General features: G+C 38.7%; 1 protein-coding gene across 1 annotated transcript in view; it reads left to right on the forward strand.

Annotated features, from left to right (window-relative positions):
- The first annotated feature begins 8 nt into the window (after nucleotides 1-8).
- The window catches only part of ZNF804A (zinc finger protein 804A), a 303,622-nt gene continuing 290,143 nt past the window's right edge, over nucleotides 9-13,487 (forward strand). The window contains exon 1 of the mRNA XM_006022862.2: nucleotides 9-131. Coding sequence (XP_006022924.1) covers nucleotides 21-131 — 111 coding nt within the window. The 5' untranslated portion in view covers nucleotides 9-20. The remainder of the gene's footprint in view (nucleotides 132-13,487) is intronic.

Raw genomic sequence — 13,487 nt, forward strand, 5'->3', positions numbered from 1 at the left:
GCGGAGGCGGCGGCCGCCCCATGGAGTGTTACTACATTGTCATCAGCTCCGCGCACCTCAGCAATGGGCACTTTCGCAACATCAAGGGAGTTTTCCGCGGTCCCCTCAGCAAGAACGGGAACAAAACTCTGGTAATGGCTTTTCCTGCCTCTTTCTATCCCTCCTCCTCCTCCACCCCTTCCCCAGCCGCGGCTCTGCTGGAAGCCGGGATCTGCAGCGAGCCGGAGCCCAGGGCAGGTGGGGAAGTGCGGCGGTGCTGGCGGGTGATGGGCACCTGGCCCCATGCTCAGGGCATAGGTTGGGGGAGTGGATGTGGCTACAGCACGGAGTCTCCCTCTTTTTTTCCTGGGAGTTGTCACCCTCTGGGGGCATGCCTTCCACTCCCCCCAGGAGATCCCTGCCTGACCTTTCTTTTTTTTTCTTTGCTCCCACTCATTTGGGGTCTGGTTATGGAAGTCCTGGAAATGGGGCTGTGGGAAACATACCCACCTTCTCCAGGTCATGTTCTTCCATACCCACCCTCTCCAGGTCAGGCTTCACGCGGCCCTTTCACCTGGGAGGGCAGAGTCTTTAACAAGCGGGAAACTTCTGCGTTGGTGCTGCCAGCGCACATCGCGGGCAGAGGCGGCATACTGCCAATCTGGATCGAAGTACAACAGCTGATTGCTTCAGTCCCTGCTGTCTGTACCAATTGTGGGGGGTTGTTTTGTTTTGATTTCAGAAAGTTTAAAAAAGAAAAGGAAAAAGAAGGTAAAAGAGAAACGCTTATTTGAGGCCTGAAGGTCCTGAACAAGGCCACTCAGTTGTTCAGGAAGGACATAAAACTCTACCTCCTGGTTAATACAAATGATCTGAACAGGTCTCAACTAAGCAGTGTTTAGGAGCTTTTTACTTGGATCCTGTAGAAAGTGTTCATTCACAGGCTGCGCCTTAAAATGACAGCGGTGTCGTGCTCATTTGTTCATGTGTTAGTCATATGTGCCTTCAGTTTCTGCTACTTTGGTTGACTTTTGTGCTCATTTCTGTGTGGTTCTGGACTCAGTAGATTGTGAACAACTGTACATAGGAAGCCATGTGGAAAGGGGGGGTGATAAAATCCATATTTTACATATGCCAATTTGCCCCTTAAAATATTATCGATAAAGGATAACTAGAGACTGAGTGAGCTACATCATGTAACAGCTCAGTCAGCATGCAAGGAATGTGTAGACTGATGTATGGAAGTAGTGGTTAGTCACATTTTTTTTTACCACTCCCTTTTATCACCTTATCCAAGTTTCCTTTGGATAAAACAGCAGGATTTACCTTCAACATACTTGTTCCCTGGAATGCGTGACCTGTATTGACAGGGAATTTACTAAAGTGCTTAACATTTGCTAAAGTTGGCAAGCTTGCAGTTTCTCCCTAAATAAAGAGATTAAAGCAAGTCTGAGCCAAGCCATAAAAATAGTAACTACTACTAGAATATCTGAAGCAGTCTTTGGATTGTTCCAAATAGTTCCAATTGAAATGCTACTGCTCTGATGTTGGAGAATTGATAAGAGATTTCAAAGCTCTATATTTTAAATACTGCTTATGAATTAGTTAGGAGAATACCCTTGTCTCCAAAATTAAATAGGATTGTAGAATCCTTGTGATTACTGTTAATAAATATATTTTGCTTTTACAATTTCAGAGAAAAAACAGCAACTATAGCAAAATTGTTAAGTAACTGTTACAATTTCTAAAGTAATTAACACAATTGGTACAATGTATTGCTTCCTTGGCTGATTGAGCTTTTGGAGGAAAGATGGATCAGGCAAGCTTAATTGATAGAAAGTCTAAATTAACTTCTGAGCTGTATATTGCCACACACAACCTGTCTCGTTTTGGTTGCATTGTACTCCTTGCTCTTGCCTGACAACCCTCCTTTCTAATGCTTCTACAAGAAAGATATATTTTTTTTTTACAGTCAATAATAATCTTATGGGGAAAAAAAGTAACTAAAATATTTCTGGAAAGAAAACATCTGTGTTTAACAACAATTTTTTAAAAAGTAAATTGTAACCTGTTTACATTCTGGAAGTAAATGTAAAGTTTATTACTGATTTGGGGAAAGTTTTGCAATGAGGCTGAATAATGAATACTGTATTTATTAACTGAGTTTCTATTATTTTAATTTAAAGCTTGAATACAATGCACCTCTATAGTTGTGGTCAGGAAGCAATACAACTCTCCAATGAAGTTCTAAATTTAAAATTAAAAAAAGTTCTTTGTCTCAGATTCTATATTGGATTCCTTAATCCATATCTTAAGAAATCATGTAAATGACACAACACATAGAACCTAAGAAAGTGTTTTTTATCTCCAGGTAATTTTATTTTGAAAGAAATAAAATACTATTCATTTTCAAATGATGAATAAACCAGATTACAAAGTTAGCACACCTGATAACAAACTAAAAAAATAGCTTCAAAGATTCAGCTTTATCCTCTAAACACTTAGGCACATTTCAATCGGCTTCTATTTGCAAATGAAATGATAGAGAATCAACCAAATTGACCACAAATTGTCTTAAAGCAAAGCTTTTCAACATTTAAAAATGTATCTTCAGGAGTTGTGATAAGAATCCACAGTCTCTTAATAAAATCTTTTGGGATCGTATTCTGAAATGTGTCAGGATACCTATAATACATTTCTGAACTCTGAAGAAAAGATGCAGCCAGTATAAGAACTGAAAAAGCATACGACTGCTCTTAGTTAATTTTCATTTACACTCTTAACCCAAAAGCAGATTGTGAATGTTTTCTTGTGAGTGGGGGATAACACTAAAGCAACTGTTTATTTCTATAGAGTTGAATGGCTTCTGTGCAGAAGGTGGCATGTATTAAGCCCTGCTTTGCCTGTGCTCTGAAGGAATAAAGTCCAATACTGTGCCACTAAATGCAAGAGACTTCGCTAAAATCTATTAAACTTTTCTCTCTAAAAGTAGGAAAGGCATGATTGCAGACAATGGATGAAGTAGGAATGGCTTATTGGTAGCTCCTCTTTTAACCCTGCTGCCCTAATTGCTTCTTTTAAGTTCCTCTTTTAAGTCTGGCAGTTGAGGAGGCTGCTTGGAGACCTGGAATGCCTGCTCTGAACTTCCCTCTGGTCCTAGAGTGACCTGGGAAGACAAACACTGTCTGAAGATCAGAGATAGAAACATTCTGGTCCTTTAGTGGTGAAGAAGGTAGGACATGGCCTCAGAGCTTCTCTTTGCCCTTTGATTAGGAAGGTGAAGGGCCTGTTGACAGTGAAGAGCAGGGGTGGTATCAGGGTAGCTTTGACTTCCAAACAGGGAGAAGAAGTTAGTTTGAGAGCTCTTGTCCCCTCTGGTCAGAAAAGACGAGACAACTGCCCTAATATCCTACTAGGGTAGATTGAATTACCTCTCAGATTTGGTGGAGAGGTATGGAAAAGGATATTTCCTATTCCATGGAAGAAAAGAAGGGTCCTTTCTGTGCCTACTTACATATGGGGAAGAAAGGGAAATCACTTATTTTCTATGCCACGTCTAAGGAGGGATGTCCCCTCACCCATCCCCAGGATATCAGTAACTTTTTCTGGCAATATGCGCTTACAGTAGAACTTCAGCAAAGATCAATGTGGAAGTTGAAGACAGGGAGGAAGAAGTGGTAAAAGGGAGAGAAAAAGAATGGCCACAGAAAAGTGGCTGCAATAGCATAAAATCGATGAAGGAATGTAGGTAGAGGGCAGAAGGAACAAAGACAAGTGAGAGGTAAAGCACAATGGAGCTGGTCAGATTTAGCAACCATTGAACATTCCTGTGAAAAATGAAAGAGGAAAAATACAGTGGTAAAAACGCTGTTTGTGTCGGAATCTTTGCATACTTGCTCTCCTTGGTGTGTCTGAATAATACATGAGTATGTTAGGGACAATGAGTTTTTGCTATTCTGGGCCATTCTGGCCTAAAGTGTTCCTTCCTGGGAAGGATATAAATTGGAATCCTGGTACTCTAGTTTATGAGGAAGAGGGACTCAAAATTTTTCATTGGAGAGTGCTGTCTAAACACCTAAAACTATTAAAAAATTGTCAATGCACTGTCGTTAAAAGAACTTGGTGGTTGTTTTGTTGGGTCTCTGGACCATTAATTAGGGGTTAAACTTTTCACACCTTACATCCTGCCTTCTGAACCATTCTCTTTGGAACGTGTGACTTTTTAAAAATTTGACTTATTCTATTATGTTCTAAAGTACTGAAACACTTATTAATTCAATTATTTATTAATTTTATTGGTGAAACAAAAGTTATGAATACTTGTTGCTGTCTGGATTAGTGATATGAAGAGAGACTAAAATTAAGAAAACCATACAAGTGAATATGTGGGGATAGGTGGGGGGAAGAGGAGGGAGTCCTGTGCTGCTGTGAGCTTCTCATTGTAAAATGTTTTCTTAAGGGATGTTCAGTGTCTTTTTGAAATAATCAAATAGTTAATTGTAATAAGCTTGCTGGGTCATCCATTTTACGTGATCCTATCTAACTTGCTTGGTGGTTCATTCGATGTAAGGAAACTGTATGCCTTTTTAAGGTACTGAAGTATACCCTTTTAATGTAAAGATAAGACCTGACTGTAGTATAGTTCATTTTAATGTCCAAAATTATATATAGTAAAATTGGTAATTGAAGTCGACATTATGTTTTTGTTCCTTTCTTTGGTCATCTATTCCGCATATTTATTCTGCCTATAATAAAAAAAACAAAAAAAACAACTCTAAACATCAGATTCAAAGTTTTGTTATCTTCTCTGGCATTCCTAGTTAATGGTATTTTTGTTTGTTTGTTTGTATTCAGGATGGAGTTTTCATGTAGACCTCAGTGCATTGTAGTTGTCGTCTATTTGTATGAGCCATCCCCTTCCCACTTTGGATCTTCTAAACGTCTTCACAACCTGTCACTATGACTAACCTCTTCCCATGTCATGGGGGTCAGTTTTAACTAATCTTTCCTCATAATTCGTATACTTGCCCCATGGCTGCTCTCTTTCAATTTTTTAATCTCAAGAGTTTGAAAGTTGTACTGAAGGATGCCTGTCTGAATAGATAAATCAGTTGTTTAGAATCACAGACAGGTTAATTTGCTAAACCTTTCCAACAGTGTCCCTCAGAATTGCAAACAATATATGATGGAATTTATTTTAGTTACACACATGATTCTCCAATAGACCAGTGGGTGAACAGACCTTTTAAATGTAATCCTCTAAGTAGCTGGTAGGTAAGTAGTAATGGAAGCTCTGCTAATTAATAAAGGTACAGAAGCTCCTTCCTTTGAATTTAGTTCAATTCTATGAATGTTTTACCTGCTCTAAATTTTTATTCATATGCAACCGCAAAACTAACCCATCAAGTAAGTGTACAGCAGATGAAAATAAAAATGTGAATAAAATCTTATTAATTCCAGAGGTATTTCCTTTGTTTTATTTACTTCTGATTACCATCATTAAGGTGATTCCAGAGCAGAAAATGGTACCTCACTGGGCCACCTTTTCAGGTGGTGGAATTTGCTACTGAAGTTGCTTACTGATTTTTAGTAAGAAGTAGGTAAGCCACAACTTTTATGCATTAGGCCAGAGGTATCCAACTCATTTGGCTCTGCAAGCTGGACTGGACCGTGGTCCAGATTACCCACCTCTGGTAGCGGTGCAGCAGCTTTTTGGTGAAACTGACTGCTGCATTGGCACATCTCTGGAACCCAAGGGCTGAATTTCACAGCCACTCACCCCTTTTCCCTGCTACTGATTTTAGTCACCTAAGACCCTGAATTTAGTGGAAGAGGTGTTCACCACCTGGTTTCTGGAGCTGCACCAACACAGTGGCTTTTGAAGCCATGTCAATAGGTCCTGTAACCCAGAATTTAACCACTCATTGACTACGTGAAATCCATAAGCTGCCAGTTGGGGCTAAATTTCCATTCGGCACCATGGAAGTCTCCATGCTTGCAAAGGCATTACATGTGTTAAATTGCCATCAAAGGGTGGAGCACTTAATTAAACATGTTCATAAGAATTCAACTGTTCAGTTCATAGACTCTTACAGTTTTAAAACTGGGTCTTTTGCTGATAAGTATCTTGTATATCTTTTAAATGTCTGTTGACATGTTTATTGAACATGTCTGCTAGGTTTTTTTGAATTGTAAGTTCCAAGTCTCAGGGTTTAGTTGTGTTAAATTTCATGAGGTTGGGAATAATGATTAACTAGTACATTCTGAAAATGCCATCTGTCGCTCAGGCTGTCTGTTGTCTTTGTCTTTTCTACATTTTGTAGAATATTTCTGTATTCCCAGATCAACTAAAGTAAATATGTTGTGGTGGACATGAAAACCTCTTTTATGAGAAATTTATTATAAATGTTTATAGTTGAGAATATTAAAAAATAACTAATTTTAAAACTGCATTGATTTGGTAGTTACATGTAGTAACCTAAACAAAAGCATATAACTGGCAAATATGTTGGAAATGTATACAGATTCCAAATTTCCTAACATGTACTTTTGATAAATACCTCATGCATCCTTTCCCCAAAGATGGCCCTCTAAAATTAGGTACATGTTTTAACAGATGAAGCTGACTTGTGTGCCAGAATGGAGGCATGAGGATGATGGGGGCTGAGGGCTGGCTCCTTGCTAGGCATGCAGCAGGGGTGGAGCCCACTCCACAGTGTGATTTGCTTTCTCCTTGTAGCTAAAGCTTTAACACCTTCAGAAACGCTGCTGGATTGGCTAAACAGCCAAAAGCTGCTGCCAATTCATCAGCAGCTGTAACTGGGTTAAAGCTTTAGATGAAAGGAGAGAGTGAGTGACACGGAGGGGGCTGTGTCCCTGCTCCTTGAGGCCTGCATTCAGCCATGAATCTGCCTTCTCCAAACAAGGCACATATCTTATTTATGTGCGTATGGTATGTGAGAAATAATATAGTATATAAGTAGGCCTGGTATCATAAGTTTATTTTAATTGTTAAAGAAAAAGATCATGATAAATGCCTCCATATAATATATAGTTGAAAATTAAATGGATTAAATTGGAAAAAAAACCAATGTTCAGTAAAGTGGGCTATATATTCTCCCAGGCTGTTACTAAATGCAACATAATTATTTTTCATACCTTTTTGTATTATTACAGAATTTATACTTAACCCATTTCAATTGCTAGGGTAGTGTTAGCTATCTCTTGGCTACACCTTCAACTGTTTAGTAATAGATAGAGTTTTACTTTCAGAAGTAGCTAACAAATGGCTAACAAGTAATCACGTTGAAGATAGCATCCGGTACTCCACAGTACTTAGAGAGTCTGACTGTTTAAAGTTACACGCGTAAGCACTTTGCTGCATTAGGTCCATTTTGATCATATTTACCACCGCCTTTATGAAATAGCAGTAAACCTTATACAACTGTCAGGTTCATATGCAGGATGATAGTAAGGGCCTTGTTACATGTTGCACTTTGAGTTGCTTAAATATTGAGTACTGTTAGTGGCAGCTTGAGTTTGGGGCAGTTGCATCTTAAGTGTAAAAACAGACTTCTATTCCTGCTCTAGGTGGGGTGGGCGGGTGGTAAGAGATGGTTTGGGGGTAGGGGGGCAGGAACATGAAACTGGGAGTTGGAGATTTAATGGTGTATAATGAAATGGGAGGTGGAAAGGAAATGGGGTGGGGAAAGGCTGGTGAAATAAAGTCACTCACTGAGGGATAAAATAAAAAGAAGTAATATAGACTTCACCTGAGAGTGCTGATGGAGCTGGCTGAGGTCATTGCGGAACCCCTGTCAAAACTCTTTCAGAAATCGTGGCACACAGGGGAGATCCCTGAGGATTGGAAGAGGGCAATGTTGTGCCCATCTTCAAGAAGGGGAAGAGGGAGGATCTGGGCAACTATATGCCAATCAGCCTAACCTCCATCCCAGGCAAAATCCTGGAAAAACTCATTAAAGAATCAATGTGCGATACGCTCGTTGAGGGTAAGATTCTGAATGACAGCCAGCATAGCTTCGTCATGGGTAGGTCTTGTCTTACCAATCTCATTTCCTTCCATGAACAGGTCTCTCACCACCTGGACATGGGAGAGATGAATGATATTATGTATCTAGATTTCCAAAGTCTTTTGATCTAGTAATCCTCAATATCCTTGTGGAAAAATTGAAAGATTGTGGGCTTAACTGCTCAACAGTTCCGTGGGTGGAAAACTGGCTGCATGGTAGGACCGAGAAGGTCCTCAAGAATCTGTATCATCTTGGTGAGAAGTGGCCAGTGGTGTCCTTCAAGGGTCTGTGCTTGGACTGGTGCTTTTCAACATCTTTATCAGTGATTTGGATGTGGGGGTGAAAAGCTCACTGGCCAAGTTTGCAGATGACACCAAGTTATGGGGGAGTGTGGTCATGCCAGAAGATAGGCCTGCCTGTATCTGCAACCTGGGCAAGCTGGAGAGTTGGGCAGACTGGAACCAGATGAAGTTCAATCTACAATGTCCTTTCCAGCCCCTAACAATCTATGAATCTATAATGATATTAAAAAAAATTTAAAAGAAACAAAGAGGAAGTACATTTTAAAGAAGGTCTCATGTTTTAATAAATTGGGATTTGGTATTGGGGTGCTGGTTGTGGTTCTTGGGGTAGCTAGGAAGTGGGAACTGTGAGGGAAGGTGCTTTTGGAGGACCTACTGCCTCTGTCCTGGGAAGGAAGCCTCCACTCATGGGGACCTGATCTGGCCCCTTACCTTGTTCCCTCCCTCCCGCTCCTACACCCCATTCCTGAACCTGTTTCTACCCTGTGACCTGGCTAACTAGCATGTGTCCTGCAGGCTGTTTTCATGGGGTTGCACTCCTGGGTGTGGGAAGAAGAGTTAACTTGGTGCCAAACTGCCTCCTGGGCAAGAGAGTTCAGGGGGTGGAAAGTTTGTCCACAAAGAATGGGAGGGATGGGGAGGGGACACTGCATCCTGGGATGCTAGAGCATTACATCTTGGGCAGTTCATTTGTGGGGAGTGGCCACACATTCTTGGAACATAACCTAGATAACATAGATCAGAGATAAACCTGTCCCAGGGTGGCATAACTTTAAGCTGCCTAAAATGTATTTACTGCTAATTTAAGGTGTTAATGTGTGAATAATCCAGGGATTAAGAGTTTTAGGAGCCACCTAAAATTTAATGTGTAACAAGGCCCTAAGACTACCATAACATGATCTGTGGCATAAGAACATTTTATAATGGTTTAATCTGAATTTTAAAATTAACATAGCATCTGACCTTCAAAAGGTCAGGTTGAACTTTAAATTTTACTTACACACACACACACACACACACACACACACACACACACACACACACACACACTTCAGTCCCCTGCTGGATCATTTAATGGCTTTAATATCTGTGGATGCTAAGGTAGTCTGCGTTTAAAAAAAGACATTTTAAATCTCATCTATGTGACAATTCATGTGGATATGATAACTCGAAGTATTAAAATGATGCAAAATATAATTATCCTACTCAGTTCAGTTCTAATAGCTAATCATACTTGCATTTATAATAATTGTAAGAAACCAGTCAGTCATTTAAAAAGAAACAGAATGTTTTTAACAAAATGAAAATAATAGTTAAGATCTAAAACCTGTTCTTGTCTATTTTTAGAATGCTGCCTAAATTTTCAGTAATATATAATGTTTTAGTTCACAAGTCTAATAACACAAAAGGGAATATTTTGAAGCTGTACTATCCACAGGACAGTTACAGTGAATTGACTGCATGGGAGGCTGTTTTATTATGATTCCAGTACATTTCTGAAGCAATTTGTAGGGATCACAAGTCTCATGCAGTGATTATAAGGGCATTAAATGTGCATATTTAATCTAGAGACTTTTCAATGTAAAGAGTTTTGCCATTAAAAGTTCAGTTGTTACAAAATGTGAAACTCTACGGGTTTATTTATATGTCATTGTGCAACAGATTCATAATCTAAACTTGAAATAGCCAGAGCCTGATCTCCCCTCTACCAGTTTTACTTTGTCACTTATTTGGCTTTAGTGAAATTACTTCTGGTTTAGGCTCTTTTGCTGCAAACACATGGTAAACTTTAAAGAGACCATTAATATAGTTAAATGAGGTCCACAATGAGCATGTCTGTATATCCTCTGACTGCTGAGGTGCTGGCTGTGTGGGGGGATTTTTTTGACTTTTTTTTTTCTTACTTGCACATTTCGTGTTTACACTCGTTCTCCAGGGCTTTTATAACAGGAAGGCTTGTTCTGAAAGGGGATCTTCTATTACATAAAAGTAAAGAGATTGCAATTGTTATAGTCCAAAACTGAAAGGTATTACAAAGAAAGGAGCATGAGATGGAAGATGTGTGACAAGAGGAATCATTTTTCAACTTTTTCATTTGTGGACCCCTAAAAAAATTCAAATGGAGTTACGGACACCTTTGGAAATTTCAAATGGAGGCATGGATGTCTTTGAATTGTAAGTATGGGTATTTGCATGCTCTTGATGGATCATAGTCCTCTTTGGACCCCTTCGAGTATGTGAATACCCACACTTAAAATTCAAAGGTGTCTTCACCTCCATTCAAAATTTCCAAAGGGGTCCGCAACTCCGTTTTTAATTTTTTAGAGGTTCACAGACTGCAGGTTGAAAACCACTGGAGTAGAGGACATCAGCATGGGGGCTATTAGAATAGCCTCCTAGTTGTTATAGTTTACGCAAAACATTTATATTTACTCCAGTCCCTCAGTCAGAGAATAGTGTTAAAAATATCCCTTTCTGGCTCAGCAATATCCCTTAAAGAGGTTGTGACAGGTATAGTCAATTAGTCAGTTATAACTCCAACTAACCTTATTGCGCTGGTTACCATGTGCAGGAGCATGTGTACGTAGAGGCACAAATGGCAGGGTCACAAATTTGTGCTGCTGCTTTGCGCCCCATGGCACACCCCTGAACAGGCACTTCAGCATGCAGCGAATTGTCGAAGGAGGAGTAGGAGAGGCTGATGCCAGCATTATGCTGGCCCCAGCAAAATTGCCTGGTGTTCTGGTGCAGTAGGGGTGCAGATCCAGCAGCACAGAGCCTGGCTGGTAGCCAGAGCGTTGCTCTGGACAGCCAGCCCTTTATTTGTTCCAGTGCACGCTACTGACATGTGCTTTGCACCAGTTTTTCCTGCAGAGTTGGGCTTTTTATTTTCTGTTTTTCTTTTCTTTTTTTTCTTTTCTTTTTTTGCTACGGGATGTCCTTGTAGCAAACTTTCCCACTAGGTTTTCATATTCTCTGGTGCATGTTTTCATGATCCTTGCATGAAAATTGTCACACCATAAACTGCACGCCCCTGTACGTGGGGACCCACTCGTGTTCAAGAAGAGTATCTTTTCAGGAATGAAGATGGGAGTACATGCTAATGATAAAGTTTAAAACATGTTTACAAAGGTGTTTCTGTGGGGTGCGGTAAATTTTTTTTTGTCTGTTTTTGTTTTGTTAATTTGGGGTAAACTTGCCATTATAGCTTATGTTAGATATTTCAAGTCCTTTGTTTCTGTGTTGTTAACTTAAAAAATTACAGTCAATTTTTAAACAGCCAGGTCTTCTCTTATTCAGGAATGTATTGACCTCGTTCTTTTGGCTTTTTTGTTTTTAACTGGTCTGGTGTTCCTGAAAAGTGTCAGGTTGGCAGCTCTGAAGACCCAAGTTTTTATGAAAAAAAAGCAGTAAAACATAGAAAGCCGTATAGAGATATTGCTATAATCATCCACCTACATGTCTCCACCACAACCTTCAGGAACCACTTCTATGTATAAGAAAGGGGTAGCAGTAATTTTATATGCTCACCTATCCCATCTTTTGTTTCAAACATTCTAACGAGCACTAGGTATTGACTTGTATCACGAGGAACAATTAGTCAGTTAAATGTTCACAATATTTTAAAATGTATTATTTCTGTACTTTGTAATTAAATGATCTGTAAATAAAGATGTTGGTATGATTTTTTTTTCTTTTTATTATAATGAATTTGCTTCATCATAAAAACAAAAATATGGATAAGGTTTTTGTGTTGTAATTTGTACAACTTTGTAGCCTTCTCTTTGAGTTTTAAAGGCTATGTATTAATCAGTTCATAATTTACAGGTTTGTCTTCTATCTTTCTCAGTAAGACTGGCTTTCTGTGGTAGAAGAAAATGAGATGAACTGTAGTCTTTTAATATCATGTCTGGTTAGTTTCTGCTGCTTCTAAATATATTTTCCACTAATTGCTGGCTGTGCTGCAGAGGAGTGGAAGGGTGAAAATGAAGCACACCTTGTAATGTGTGAACAGGGAGTAATCAGGAATAAGTCTGAACAGCACATTAGTATCATCTGCAAAAGAACATTCCTTCTTTTTATTCAGTGTTGTCTTGGAGTAAACTTAGTGTTATCAGCAATGTTTTCCGATTGTGTAAATATAGTTACTAGCTGTGATAAACTTGTCTAGATGAACAAATTTGCCAGTCACTTGAGAGAATCAATGCAGTTAAGTTTTTACATAGACGCTTACACATACTTTTATGCCTACGATTTAATATTTAAGCTATGTATACACTCTGATATTTTCTCTTAAACCACAAAATATTAATTTGGGGCATGGAGGAGGAAGAAACTTAAAGGATTCAATTAAATGAGTTTTTAATTAGAGAGGTTTAAACTAAAAAGGTTGGTGTAAGTTAATTTAACATCCTGAACCATTAGTGCAAAACTTGGTTATTTTTTCTTGATCTTAAAATAATAATATAGAGGGGTACTAATTAAAGATAATGAAATGTACTGAATATGTAAAACACTGTGGTTTGCTTCCAGGGCTAAAAAATATTAAGCAAAATAACAAATTTGAAATGTGTTTGTAAATAATTTTATACCACACTGTATATATGAGTCTTTGGGGAGTAACCACAGTACAGTCTAATATTTCAGAGGCCATAGTCTATAAAAACTTTTTCAAATACGCTTACTTGCTTCCAATGCTTTTACAAGTATACACTGATAAAAATGATGAAAATTCACATTGTAAATGTATACCTCATAAATTAATTAAAATGTACTAAAATATGGAATATGCTGTGCATTATATGAATGATGAGTGGTAACTGATTGGACAGATAACAGTATTGACACAATTCAATAATTGTTTAAAAATAGCTTAAATCATTTTAATGTTTATTTAGCATCTGTTATTTAAGAAAGAATAATATTGGCTTTCACTGTGGCTTAGGAAGCGACTGAGCTAGTGATGAGATGTATTAATCATACTGGCTTTTTAGTTATTCTTCATATTGGTCTACCAACAGCTGGTCCACATTTTGGAAAGAAGTTTCCCCAGAAGGAAGGAAAGAAGGTCTAAAGAATATTTGGCTGTTCTTTTGCCACAGAATTGGCACACTAAATCATTCCATAGCCATCTCCATACTTTTTGAGAAGTAGCCAAAAGCTGTATTGCTCTTTC

Source organism: Alligator sinensis, unplaced genomic scaffold, assembly GCF_000455745.1.
Source record: "Alligator sinensis unplaced genomic scaffold, ASM45574v1 scaffold269_1, whole genome shotgun sequence".
NCBI lineage: Eukaryota > Metazoa > Chordata > Crocodylia > Alligatoridae > Alligator > Alligator sinensis.